The 14,436-nt window shown below is 50.1% G+C and overlaps 1 protein-coding gene across 1 annotated transcript in view; it reads right to left on the reverse strand.

The window, feature by feature from the left end:
- Positions 1-4,187: 4,187 nt before the first annotated feature.
- The window catches only part of FLI1 (Fli-1 proto-oncogene, ETS transcription factor), an 87,633-nt gene continuing 77,384 nt past the window's right edge, over positions 4,188-14,436 (reverse strand). The window contains exons 7-9 of the mRNA XM_057373524.1: positions 9,469-9,531; positions 7,666-7,713; positions 4,188-6,715 (exon numbers count right to left, since the gene is read on the reverse strand). Of these exons, the coding sequence (XP_057229507.1) occupies positions 6,186-6,715; positions 7,666-7,713; positions 9,469-9,531 (641 nt within the window). The 3' untranslated portion in view covers positions 4,188-6,185. The remainder of the gene's footprint in view (positions 6,716-7,665; positions 7,714-9,468; positions 9,532-14,436) is intronic.

Below are 14,436 nucleotides of genomic sequence, written 5' to 3' on the forward strand. Positions count from 1 at the left end.
TTAGAGGGGCCCTCTGCCAACTCTCCCAGGTTCAGTCCCCCCAGGGACCCCCTGGAACACGGACCCTGTGCCCCTGAGATGTCCGTGCCCAGCCCCACGGGTGCAGCCAGGGGACTCTGCAGGGCTGACTCCCTCCAGCACTGGGCTCTGCAGCTCAGGGAGACAGGAACTGCAGGGAAAGCCARGGCAAATAATGAGTTTGCAGCAGTTCCTGGAAAGGAAGGAGCCAGCCCTGGTGGTGAAATGGCACCAAACTGCCAGAGCCCCTGGCTGCCCATCTTCCTTTGGACACTGCAGCTTCCAGCAGAGCTCCAGGACTGAATCCTGCTGTGCCTGCCCCTGGTTGGGAACAGCCAGGTCCCTCCACCTGGGAACCTCCCCTTCCCAAAGCTCCTCCTGCTGCATTATTTATCCTGGTCAGGATGGCTGCTCAGCTGCAAACCCCGCTGTGCCCATCCCCTGCCGGCACAGGGCACATCCCTGGGGCTCCTTGAGGCAGCTCCCCCACTCTGGGGTGCAGGACTGATGGGGTTATTGCTGCCACGGCCTCAAAACTGCTCTGCCTTCGGTCCTCATGCTCAGTGGGTTTGGTATCAGGCTCTGTTTGCTGCTCTTGGAGCCTGAAGAGCTGATTTGTGCCAAGGAACTGTAATTTTGTTCTGATACAACAGAAAARTCTGAGCTTTGTGTGCAGGGATTTCTACCTCTGTAGTTGGAAAAACCATAACACACAAACTAAATTCTGTGTTGTCATTCTCCACATGACCTTAACAGAGATCTCTCCATCCTTTTCTGATATGACAGAAARGTCTGAGCTTTATTTGCAGCAAGTTCTGCTTTCACAGATGAAAATTGTCATGTGTATGTTACACTGGGCATTGTGCAAAAATATACAAATAAGGTGTTTGAAGTGAATTTATAAATAGCAGCCCCTGTCAAGCCTCTGCAGCTCTAATTAACACCAAATGCAGACTTTGGTAGGCAGCAGGCTGAAGTCTCACCAACTAATTTCACAGGAGTTATTAAAAATCCTGGATCAGCACAGCAAAGCAGCCTGTAAAAGCTCTGTTATTGTAACGGGATAATGAAGTGAAGCTGGCTGCTCTCAGCCAGCATTCCCTGACTGATGGCTCCATCCTTGTGACACCGGGGTGGGAAATAGCAGCGAGCTCATCCCTCCTTGGAGCACAAYGCTTCAGACCCAGGCATTTGCTGCATGAAATATCACAGGGCAAGTCCAGCCTGGCACTAAATATTTTCATCAACAGAAGTTAAGGCAGATTTTCCTCATAATTAATGTCTCATTGGGGCTGGAGTGCATTTGTTGGACATGAGTGTGAGAAATTGTCTTTGCTAAGGGAAGGTCTTGGCTTGGGGGAACTGTCCCCTGTCCTGGCACAGGGAAATCCCTGTTCTTTGTCATAGCACTCTGTAGAAATCTGCAGCTGTTTGCAAGTTCATCCTCAGGGTTAAAACACCATTTTTAGGTGCATAAAGCAAAAAGCTCCTCCTGCGTGTAAGAGGTGGGCTCTGGCGTACAGGGACTCTGGGCAGGAGGGATCCCAGGGATTCTGGGCAGTGATCCCAGTGATTCTGGGCAGTGATCTCAGGGATTCTGGGCAGTGATCCCAGTGATTCTGGGCAGTGATCCCAGGGATTCTGGGCAGGAGAGATCCCAGTGATCCTGGGCAGTGATCCCAGGGATTCTGGGCAGTGATCTCAGGGATTCTGGGCAGTGATCTCAGGGATTCTGGGCAGTGATCCCAGTGATTCTGGGCAGTGATCCCAGGGATTCTGGGCAGGAGAGATCCCAGTGATCCTGGGCAGTGATCCCAGGGATTCTGGGCAGGAGAGATCCCAGTGATCCTGGGCAGTGATCCCAGGGATTCTGGGCAGTGATCTCAGGGATTCTGGGCAGTGATCTCAGGGATTCTGGGCAGTGATCTCAGGGATTCTGGGCAGTGATCCCAGGGATTCTGGGCAGTGATCTCAGGGATTCTGGGCAGTGATCCCAGGGATTCTGGGCAGTGATCTCAGGGATTCTGGGCAGGAGAGATCCCAGGGATTCTGGGCAGGAGAGATCCCATGGACTGGGCTCAGGAAGGATTTGTCAGCCCCTAGTTTAGAGCATCTAACCAATCCTCCAGTGGGGAGCTCCATCCTCCAGACTCCCAGCAGCAGGGATCAAAACCTGCTTCAAAATGCACTTCAAAGCAGGTTCCAAAGCTGCTGGCTGTAATGGAGCAGGAGGAATTCACACACAGAGAGGCAGCAGCAGCTGAAATGGAGAAAACCAGCGCAGAGATTGGCCACGGGAGCTGGAGATCAGAGCCTGTGGAGTCACTTCTGGTTCTACACAATGCACAGGCTGCACTCTCTATTTATAGAGGGTGGAATGTGGAGTTRATTTATAGAGGGTGGAATGTGGAGTTAATTCATGTTTGAGTGAGATCCCATTGAGGGTTTGGGTCTGGTGGAACAGAAATCCTGGGGAAATACCAGATCCCTGGAAATCAGCAGCTGAATTTCCCCAATTACAATGGGAGCTGAGTCCTGAACTTGGATTTAGAGATTTTCTGCTGTCCTTGTTGACTCCCGGCTCACAGCCATGTGATCCCAACCATCTGTCTGGTAAACTTTCTGATTTAAGCCTGAAATACTTGAATTCCATCTGCYTCATCCTCCTGGGAAAAGCAAAAAGTAACATTCAGGCTGTCTAATTCCTTGTTTGTTTTTTGTCCCAGACACTGGGCTGGGAGGGGAGATCCCCCCTGCTCCCACCCCTRGAGCTTCCAACGTGGCAAAGCCAGGCTGATGTCAGGGGTACAAATTAATTCCAATCTCTGTCTGATTACTCTTTTTCTACCTGAGGAATGTAAACTATAAAAATCTGATGAAAATGCTCTAAAAGGTGCCTGGGAAGTGCCCCAGCAGTGTCTGGCACTCTGGGGTGGGATCTCCTTGCTCTGAGATCTTTGGATTCCATGCAAATGCCCCTGTCAGGGGAAGGCAAAATCTGCCTAAAGCTAAATATTAGCAAATACCACAAAAAATTGATGTCTAAATATAAATATTAGTAAATACTGGCAGCAATTAATGCCAGCAAGTGCCCTGAAGGGAAGGATGAAGGGAGTCAGAGAGGACCTGATCTGGGATGCTGCTGATCARTCTCAGCAGGGCTCCTTTAACACCTTGGGCAGCCACAATCAGATGCTTCTTAAATTGTTGGTTATTTTCAAACTTTTTTTTTTTCCTCCCAAGGTTTCTGCTGGCTAAATTTTGCTGTCAGGGACATCTYTGCACTCTGATAACCTTCAGATTCTGCCTTTAAACGCCTTTGTGCAATCTTGTCTTCTGATTTTCCTATTACTGGCAGGCAGGCAGGACACGACATTCAAACGAAATACTTGATATTTCCACTGATGCTGCGCAGCCAGAATTAATCTTGCTGGTGCTGCAGTGGAAAACAACGGAGATAAGCAASAAACCACTCGCTCTTGTGACTAAATTGAGCAACTCTGGTGGAATCCACAGAGGGAGCAGCTCTGGGGTGCTGGAATGGCCCTTTTCCCGAGGCAATCAAGCTTTGTCCTGGAGCTCGGCAACAAAAGGTTGTGTGCAGGAAGGAAATGCTGTGCTCGTGCAGCCCGGGCTTCCCAAGGCTTTATCAGGGCTGCAGCAGCTCCAGATATCTCTCAGGAGCACCGTGCAGAACTGCAGGAAGTGCCTGGGCCTGACCTTTCTCCACAATCAGAAGATTCCTTGGCAGAGCTTGTTTTTGCAGCCTCCACCTCAGGAATGCTGCGGAKCTCTGGCTCTCTGGGCTTTGGGGATAGGTGGGAAGTGGAGTGGGGTGGGCACACTCAGACATTGCTGAGGGGTCCCAGGGCACCCCAAGGGCCACCTCGACACTTCAGCTCCGGAGCTCTGGCTGCTTTTCCACTTTCTCCATGGACAAAAGCCAGAGCCTGGGTTTTAATCCCTTCCATCCACAACCAAATCAGGTCTGATCAACTCTGACTCCTCAGCCACAAATTTTCTGGAATCAGTACTGAAGTGACCAGGGTGGGTTGCCACTACTGTGGAGCTTCTTTCTTGTCCTTTCTAGCTAAATTTAAATTCAAGCTCGTGCAGGTATGAGAGGGGATGGAGACAGTGGGACAATATGATGCCTTGGAGGAGAAAACCACCTTTTATTTTGTCACTTTTTTTTTTTTTTACATCATCTTCTTCATACAACCGTTTCATTGTAACATTAATACATTTTTAAAAAAACAACACCCATCAAGATAGCTTGCAAAATTATATATATTTTAATATCCAAAAAGTACATTGCATATATATAGTAGCAAAAGCCCCATTTCCATGGGCAGTTTCTTCATACTTAAAGATGAAGCGATTATTGCAGAAATGTTACTTAAAAACACCCTGAAAGCACTAAGACCTAACTGGATTAGCTTGATCTTCTCCTCCCCCTTTGTTAAATAATGGCATCAGTGCTTGTGTGTAACGCTCTGAGCAGATTGCAAAGCTCTGCTCTCAGACTCCCCTCCTGCAATCGGATGCACATGGACCGAATCTCGCCCCCACAGAGTCCCAGGGGTTGGTCTAGACTAGATAGTTGTGATCCTGTTAATTGGCTGCCACTTCATACAAGTTGGCTAATGGGTTGTACATGGAAATCTCGCCCCCCAGACATCTGTTCCAAACCCCAAACGCCTGTGGTTTACCCTCTGTTTACGGCACCAAACCGCCGCTCGTGCAGCATCACATTCACATGTGTGGAGCTGGGGGTGGCTGGGAACCCTGGCAGGGCTCAGATTTCCACAGAATCTCCAGCAGAAGCCATCGAAATGACGAAATACTTCTCTTTTTTATCTATGAAGTGGTTTAAGATCTTCCCAAGGAAAGTTCAGGATTGGGGTGAAAAGCGATCCCAGAATATTGTGATGGCTTCCTGGAGATGCTGGGCCTGTTTTCAATCAGCCCCAATGCAAACATGGGAATAAGTGGAATTCATTTGCGGACTAACCCAGAAAATTCTCTCCTCTAGACAAACCCAGGGCAATCTGGAAGGTTTCTGGCCACTTTGGGGGTCAATCATGGATCCAATTGCAGGACCAAGCCTAACTCCAACAGATACATTACTCATGTCTTTTTTTTTTTTTTTTTTTAGCAAAAAGTACAAAGCTACAGCCCAAATGTACAGATTGAAAAGATGTACAAATTACATTAAAAAAAATAAACAAAAACAACTGAGCTGATAGTAAAAAACAAACCTGCATTTGTGACCGAGGTCAACTCGTTTTATTTACTCTTTCTTTTTTAAAACTGTGAGATATAGGGAAAAATAACTCTGCATAATTTATACAGTAATTTGCCTTCTGGTTTGTTGACCCTTGGTTGGATGGTCTGACAAACGCACAGCGTTCGCGAATCGGTGCTTCCAGAGCCCGCGGCTCGGGCAGAGCCAGGGACCTGCTGTCGTTTATTCACTTCACTTCTGCTTTCAAGGAATGTCTGTGCTTGACTTTGCATCAYGCTTGGTTCTGGTTCCTGCTGCTTGCTGCCATCAGACACAGTTGAATGAAGTTTTACTCTAGAAAAGTTCCTTCAATGCCCTTTACTTCTTCAAATATACATGTACATATATATATATATATATGAATATATATATATTTAATTTCCAGTTGGGTGAAGATCCTCCTCTGCCTTAGAGCTAAGATTCCAGTTGTGTTCCCCTGCAGCCCAACGTCCGCCACTCAATGGTCAAATGGCCAGTGAGAAAAGCCCATCATGGTCATCTTTCCCTATGACCCACTGCTGGATCTATGCCTTGCCAAAAGCCTTTGAATCCTTAAAAATTCCTCTTAACCAAAAACTAAAAATCATTCCAGGGAATGGTGAAGCATCTTCATTGTCACTTCCTACAGAGGACACAAGCCTTTAACCCCAAAGAAAATGCAGAATACTGGCCCACAGGAGCTTCCATCTCTCAGTTCAAGACACAAGAGGCAAAGTTACAAAAGTAAAAGGTTTGGTCCAGGAATAACCAATATCCAGTTTTAATTCTCCCCCAGAAAGGCCACAATGATCCATTAAGGGTCCCCCAAAAAACCATAAAAATCCCAGGAGTAAAGAAAATGTCCAACCAGCTGCTCGAGGCCACTGGTAGACGAAAGCATTTAGTAATAGCTGCCCAAGTGCGGCGTGACGTGGGCATTGGGGTGGCGGGGCACGTTGGGGTTGGGGTAAATGCTTCCTGCAGGGGAGGTCCAATAGGGGGAGGCTGCTCCAAAGAAACTGGACGATGTGACAGGCATGGAGGAGGGGTGTGGGGGCACAAAGTTCACCTTCTGCTGGTGGGCGTGGTAGGACGGCATGTAGGACAGATCCGACGGGTACTTGTACATGGACGACTCGGTGGGGTGGGGCTGCAGGGCCTGGGCAATGCCGTGAAAGTCAAATTTGTAGGCGTAGCGCTTGCCGTGCACCTTGGTCATAATGTTCTTGTCGTAGTAGTAACGCAGCGCCCGGCTCAGCTTGTCGTAATTCATGTTGGGCTTGCTCTTGCGCTCGCCCCAGCGCCGCGCCACCTCGTCGGGGTCCGTCATCTTGAACTCGCCGTTGGTGCCCTCCCACGTGATGCAGGTGGCGTTGGAGCTGTCCGACAGCAGCTCCAGCAGGAACTGCCACAGCTGGATCTGCCCGCTGCCTGCAGACACGACAAGGGGACAGGAAATGACTCGGGCCTTCCTGCTCRGGGCACACACAAAGGCAGGAAACAGAAGGGCTATCTCGATGGCGGCTGGGAACTGCTCCTCCRGCCCTTGCAGAGGCGGCCCTAGCAGTGGATAAACTGTTCCCAGCAAACAAGTTATTCAGCCCTTTGTTCTGGGCCTGGGCCTGAGGTCACAGCACATTTCATAATGGTTGCCTTTGGCCTTAAAATCCTCGGGCTCTTCATGAAGAGGGTTTTTTGTGAGGACACTGGTCTGCAGAGTTTTCACTGAGTGGTTATCACAGTGTTCTTCACCCCTCCACTGCTCACTGTTTGCCATGGAGGTTGTTTTAGATGCCTCCAGTTCCCTTTCTAGGGTGATTTGAGTCACACGGGATGATTTGTCCCCCACATGGCTCCTGGTTTTACTCAGTGGAGTTGTACCAATAGTTAGGAGTATGTTAAGAGCCTCAAGAGGAAGTTTTCTCACAGGCATCACAGCTGTAGCAGTTTGGTTAGTTCAAAGAGGATTTACACCGGGCCCTACTCCTCAAAATCAGGGATTATTTACTGAAGATGATGTGCTAAGGACAGTCACACTGTGACTTTCAGAGATGTTTTGTGCCTTCCTTTATATAACCCACAGCAGACACTGAAAAATCACCCGGTGCTGTGAATCTGAGAGACCTGACTTAAATCCCCCATTAAAGTCCTCCTAGGGAATGCTGGGTTTGGGTAACAACACCCAGAATAGGGATTTTGTCCTGACAGAGATGATGTTGCACCCCTTCCTCACTTTTCTGTGAGGGTTTTGGCAAAAGCCCTTGTGAGGCCACAGCTGCTGAGGTCAGTGGGTCACCCAAGGGTGTTGGGACAGCAGCTGCAGCTCTGAAGGAGAATTTACCTCTTTGGTAACAGGGGTCTGAAATGTAAAGTGAACTCACCTGGATTGGCAAGGCGGCTGCTGGTGGGGCCCAGGATCTGGTAGGGATCTAAAAATAAAAAAGAAAAATCATCCAACAAAATTTTAAGGATGTTTCAWCAAAAAGAAACTCCAGGTCATTATGTTTGTTCTAGAAACCAAATTTTCATTTTCTTTCTTTGCTCTTTCTGCCCTCTCTCCCAGAGACTGGAAGTTCTCCTTCTCTTTTTTCCTAGCAAACAACCACCAAGTATTTCTGGAATCYGAAATGGCACAGCCACAGCTGCTGGCACTGCTTTCAGATCTGCCTGCTCTCACAGTCTGGGATCTCCTTGGACTCGGTGGCAACCTGATCATCCTGCACTCAGTGGCAAACAGAAAACATCAAACATGGAAAAAAAGAACTGTGGGATAGGAGAACAGCACAAAACAGGAGCAAAGAAATGTCTCTTAATAAAAAAGAATGAAATAAAAAGGAGAGGAGATRAGATTTTCAGATTCACTTGTTAGCAGCTGAGCTTGCTGCCCTGGGAGGACAAGGAAATATTGTCCCAAGTGTCTCTTTGTGGCATGAACAGAGCATTAGAGAGATGAGAGTAACAGGAGTTTGTCGCTGGCTCCACCGAGGCTGAGTGCTTCTTGAAAACCCCACAAATCGTTTATTAGGAATGAATTCCTTCCCTTTTTGTGGGGCCTCCTCAGCCCTAATCTCTACACTTCTCCCGTGCCTCCCTCTGGTTGTGGTGATTTGGATCCGCAGCGTTTGCCCGTGGATTGAACGAATGACAGGAGAGCCAAGCCCCGGAGCAGAGGGAGGGACGGGGAGCAGCTCGGGCAGGGAAGGTGGGCTCGGCCCTTCAGAGCCCCGGGACAGCAGCAGAGAACACCCCCTGCCCTGCCCAGCGGAGCTGCCTTCCCACTGTGTGCTGCTCCGGACCAGGCAGACCTGCGGGAATGGCTGGAGGCGCTTCCAGCGGGGAGGGACAGGCTGGGATGATCCAGGGGGGATCAGGACCCTGCAGATCCTGGGAGGGACAGGCTGGGATGATCCAGGGGGGATGGAGACCTTGCAGATCCTGGGGAGGGACAGGCTGGGATAATCCAGGGAATTGTTCCCCTGCAGATCCTGGGAGGGACAGGCTGCGATAATCCAGGGGGGATCGAGACCCTGCAGATCCTGGGAGGGACAGGCTGGGATAATCCAGGGGGGGATGGAGACCCTGCAGATCCTGGGAGGGACAGGCTGGGATGATCCAGGGGGGATCGAGACCCTGCAGATCCTGGGGAGGGACAAGCTGGGATGATCCAGGGGACCCTGCAGATCCTGGGGAGGGACAGGCTGGGATGATCCAGGGGACCCTGCAGATCCTGGGAGGTACAGGCTGGGATGATCCAGGGAATTGTTCCCCTGCAGATCCTGGGGAGGGAGAGGCTGGGATGATCCAGAAGGGATGGAGCACTGCAGATCCTGGGAGGGACAGGCTGGGATGATCCAGAGGGGATCGGGACCCTGCAGATCCTGGGGAGGAACAGGCTGGGATGATCCAGGGGGGATGGAGCCCTGCAGATCCTGGGGAGGGACAGGCTGGGATGATCGAGGGGACCCTGAAGATCCTGGGAGGGACAGGCTGGGATGATCCAGGGAATTGTTCCCCTGCAGATCCTGGGAGGGACAGGCTGGGATGCTCCAGGGAATTGTTCCCCTGCAGATCCTGGCACTGGGATGTTCTGCTGACAGCCCAGCCCAACAGAGCCCTCTGGAGCAGCCCCACACATCCATCCCCCCCGGCTGCTCCCGGTCCAGGGGCACAGGATCCCCCCTCACCTGGCTGGGGCCGCTGCTGCTCCGTTGTCTTATTCACATTTTGTGTTCCTGCGACAGGAGGGCCTGGAAAGAGAGAGGGGGTTTAGAGGGACAGAGAACCGGCACAAAATACAAAATACACCCCACAGGAACCACAGCCACTGCGAGGGAAAGGTTGACTCAGCCTAAGAACTGAAGTTTTTGGGATTGCACTGTAAAATTAGGAGATGTCACCAGAAGTTTAAATTTTTGCTGTAAAATGAAAATATGCAGATAAGGAAAATATTATGTAGATGTTTATAATTTCCTAAAYAGGCAGTGAGACAAGGAAAATATTATGAGAGTAATTTATTAATTTTCTCTTATTGCACCTTAACTTCCCTTCTAGTTTGCATTCATGTTGTGAACAGAAAATTGGATTATTAAATGTATAAATTCTGACCYCCTTCCCTATTAGAACTTTTTTCACATTTTTTGCAAATATGAATTCTTTTTTTGGGAAAAAGGGGGGGGGGTCTATCAAACATTTAGTTGAAAATATCGTGACCATTTGTATAAATCCCTCCAACAGGAAGACCTGTTCCTCCTCTTTGTGTCAGAACACTGTGACTCAGAGAATTCTCCCGTTTGGGTGGGCACAGCCCAGGAAGGTGCAGAGCAAAGGGAGGGAGCTCTGGCAGTGCTGYCACCTTGATTTCCAGCAGCAGGGCCCTGCTGAGGGTTCACTGTGCCTGCCCTGCACAGGGAGAAACCCCAGCAGTGGCAGCAGGGGACGGTGGCTCAGAGCCAACAGCTAGGATATGGATTGTGGGGACAGGGAATTGCACCCAGAGCCTACTGGGAATCCGAGACACCCTAAACCCGCAGGGGCAAGAGCTGGGGGGGAGCAGGGCTTGAGCAGAGGGGCCTCATCTGCCACTGGAAAGYTGTAAGAAACTCTCAGAATGTGCCCAAACTGTCCAGGTCTGTCCCYAAAACCATCACAGCAGGGACAGGCCAGGGGTTAACAGGGATTCTCTCCAGAGGATTTGCTCCTGGCCCCTTCAATCAAACCCCACAAGTATTACTCTGTCCATAACATCATTGTGCTTCGTATCCGTCCCCAATTCTACCTCTTACCTGTCCCCAAACCTTCTGCCCCTCTGACATTCCTGCCCAAGCCTCATTCTGACCTTTCCCTGCACGGTTTGTGATTCCCATTGGCACAACTTTGCTTTGGAGAGGGCAGAATTTGCATTGCTGCCTCATCCTGCTCTCCTGGCTGCACCACAGCAGGGATCCAATGACCAAAGACAGAGGCACAGAGGGGCTGAAATGACCTTTTCCCMAAAAAATCCTTGCAAGGATCTGGCTTTGCTTCGTGGTTCCACCTGGCTTAGGTTGTGTAGGGCTGYGTTTTCCCTCTCCTACATCTCCAAAGCTGTCCTGGCCCCTCACTTAGGGTGTAAATYGGGGTCAGTGCAGCAATGGGGCTCWGTGGGCAGCTCCCAAACCGGACACATTCTGCCCATGGAGTACTGCCTTGCACTCTGAATTCAGTGCCACCATCCCAGCCAAGAGGAGACCCCTTTCCCTTATCCCAGGATTCAGAGCACCACAGGCAGAGGAGGAGGAGGAGGAGGAGGAGGAGGAGGAGATGAGCCCTGTTATTATTTCACATAAATTAAATATTTCATATTAATATTTAAATAAAGAAATATTAATTGATGTTAATATTTATTAATTTTAAGGATTTGAACCCGGGGAGGTGGAGGAGTGGAAGTCACWAAAAGGAGGCTGTTCCAGGGAGAGGGAGAAGGGGAAAGGCTCCCTGCAGGGGACATTCTGAATGCCCCTGTGCCCTGCACCTCGTGCCCGGGGGCTGTGCAGCTCCCTGGGATCCATCCCGGGCACTGGCACATTCCTCAGCGCTGGGAAAGCCGCCGAGGCTTTGAAATGACAGCCTTGCATTATTGGCATGGAAAGGAAAACACAGAGGGATGGGAGAGGGGAGGGTGGGGARCAGGRGGAGGAGGGGAGGGAGGGGAATGGGGGAAAACAGAGTTCGTGTAATCTGCCCGGTTTTATTTTTATTTTACTTGTTTGTTTTTTTCCCATTTTACAGAAACCACAAACCCCACTGCAAATAGATCGGACTGGAAAACAAACCACTGTGGTTTCAGCCTGGGACAAAGAGTGGGATGAGACAGCTCGGGGACAGGGAGGTGACAGCCCCATCCATGGTGTGCCAGCAGGGAGCTGTAGCCCTAAAGGGAGCCCTGTCCCTAAAGGGAGCCCTGTCCCAAAGGGAAGGGTTGTCCCATTCCAAATCCCTGTCCCCTTCAGGATCCCTGTCCCATTGAGGATCCCTGTCCCCATTCAGGAACTCTGTCCCATTCATGCTCCCTGTCCCCATTTGTGATCCCTGTCTCATTCATGCTCCCTGTCCCCATTTAGGATCCCTGTCCCCATCTGTGCTCCCTGTCCCCATTTAGGATCCCTGTCTCCATTTAGGATCCCTGTCCCCATTTAGGATCCCTGTCCCATTCATGCTCCCTGTCCCCATTTAGGATCCCTGTCCCATTTATGCTCTCTGTCCCCATTCCTGCCCCCTGTCCCCTCTCCTGTGGCCACACAAGCAGCAGCAGGGCTGTCCCCACCATGGTGCTGTTGGGACCTTTGCCCCCCAGCTCAGCCCCAGCAGCTGTGTCTGCTCTGAACCAGGGACATTCTGCTGTTCCAGGGGACATTTTCCTTCCTGGAACAGCCCCATGGAACCCCGATTTCCCTGAGTGAGCCCGAGCCCTGCCAGTGACCCCAATCAGGAGAAAGGGGTGAGGGCTGAGGCAGCTCCTGCCTTTTCCCATGTCCTCTCTGCAGCCAGGCTCTGACTTSCATCTCTCCCCAGGGAGATCCCTCTGAATTATTACAACCAGAGCTGTCAGGGCCATGTTCGGAGAATGCTCTGAAAAACCCAGAGTTCTGCACTGGGAAAAGCAAAACCTTCAGAAATTTCACCAATCGAGATGTTACTGTACATTTTGGTTTGTTCATCAATCCATAGTTCTGCCCTCATGTAACATAAATGGAAATGCCACATGATGGTTTTGTTAAAATAAAGGTAGCCATTCTTTTCCAAACAGGAAAATCCTTTTTAAAATGGGGAAAAGTTTCCTTCCCAAAAAGTAGCAGAAATCATTGAAAATTTTCAGTTTTCTCTGATTCTTTTGGGTCAGATCACTGCCTCAAGGGAATCCATTGCTACAATGATCCAGAGCCATTGGTGTGTTTTGAGAACATAAACAGGCCATGACTTGGAGAGATGATCTTGGTCCTTCTCTTCCTTCTCCAGATGGAGGAGCTTTGTCCCTTTGCAGGGGAGGAACCTGCTCCTCTCAGTGTCCCATTTTCCCCAACAATGACACCGTTCCAGGCAGGTGTGCTGGATCCCCGTGGCTGTTTGGGCTGTGCAGGATCAGGGCTTGGCTCTCCAGGGGCATTTGGCCCAGCCTGGTAAAAAGGATCCTTCCAAACCCCTCTCAATGGGTTTCTTGGCAGCCTGGATGTGAAAGGACAGCTTGAAAGGATGCTGTGAATGTGATTCAGCCCAAATTTCATCCAGGCTGACTGAGATGAGTCCCTTTGCCTCAGTTTCCTCTGTAAATGTGGATTATGGAGCGAAGCGTGAGAATGTGTAGGGGCAGCTTTGTGTTGTAGGATGAGATTCAGCCCTGAATGTGACTTTGCTGTGGTAAAAGAGGGGTTAAATTCTATAAYCAGCAATGCAGGCCCTGCTACTGAAACCACCATGTGCACTCAGCTACTGTGACTTTCCAGCTCTCCCTCTCCCCCTCAAAAAAAAAAAAAATCTCCAAATGCAGGAAGCTATTTTTATTTCACAAAAATCCCTGCAACGTGAAAGAACCACACCAGCCCTCTCAGCTTCCAGGCCCAGGCTCRAGAGCTGAACGTGTTTAAAGCAAAATGGGACAGGCAGAGCCAGGGAACCCACCCAGAGACTCGGTTCCTGCAAAACCAGGATCGTTCCCAGGACCAGTGGCTCAAAGAGATCCTATAGATCTGCAGACAGACCGGGACAAGGAGAGCCTTATCTGTCATTAAAACCACTTGGATTTTACACCAAAACTGGCCACGGGATGGAAATTCAATTAAAAGCCTCGGACTGAGGTTCTCTCCCGGTGTAAATCAGCAAATGGCTACAGCGGAGTGGGGGCAAATTTATCCCAGAAAGGATCTGGTCCCCATGTCTGGGTTAGACTTAAAAGGCCCTGTGGAACAAGAGCCCTATGACAAATGTGTGTTCAATACAAAATGGAATTAAAGAGCAGCAAATAAATCATAGATGCTTTCAAGAACTGTCGTTCTACAGCTGTCTGGTTTATGTCCAGAAATCCCCCAGCATGAATGCTCAGTCTATGAGGAGGAAGGTAAAGGATATTAATAATGCTTTGCACTTTCACAGCACCTTTCAAGCGAGGATCTCACAGCTTTGCAAACATTCGCACTCACAGCGCGCCTGGGAGGAAGGTTAAATATCATTTCATTTCTTCACAGGCACAAATGCACTTTCTGCAGGCTTCAGCTGCCTTTTCCAGGTGCGCTGCCTTTCCCAGAAMTCAGGCTGTGGGGGGCAGGCTGCAGCCCTGATCTCTGCTCCTTTTAGCCTGGCCTCCACTTTCTCACCCCAAATCTGCCTCCACCTCTGCCTCCCATCAGTGCCCCCCTCTCCAGACAGCCCTGCACCCCCATCCCCTGGAGCTGTGTCCCCTCCCAGCCTCTGGGGCATATTTAGTCTGAGCAGGCTGATAGATATTGCAGGGGGCAGGTGRACAGACACACAGACTCCCTGCCCAGGAAATCAGCCTGAAAACCCCCAGGTGAGTTCCCAGCCCACCGCCCCAAATCCCCAGCAGTCCTTCCAGCCTCAGGGCAGCTCTGCTCCCAGCAGGCAAGGCTTTAGGGAGTCTGTGTTTGAAATATGATGTATTA

This window comes from Malurus melanocephalus, unplaced genomic scaffold (assembly GCF_030028575.1).
Source record: "Malurus melanocephalus ecotype Western Australia unplaced genomic scaffold, MMel_1.1 scaffold_201, whole genome shotgun sequence".
Lineage (NCBI taxonomy): Eukaryota > Metazoa > Chordata > Aves > Passeriformes > Maluridae > Malurus > Malurus melanocephalus.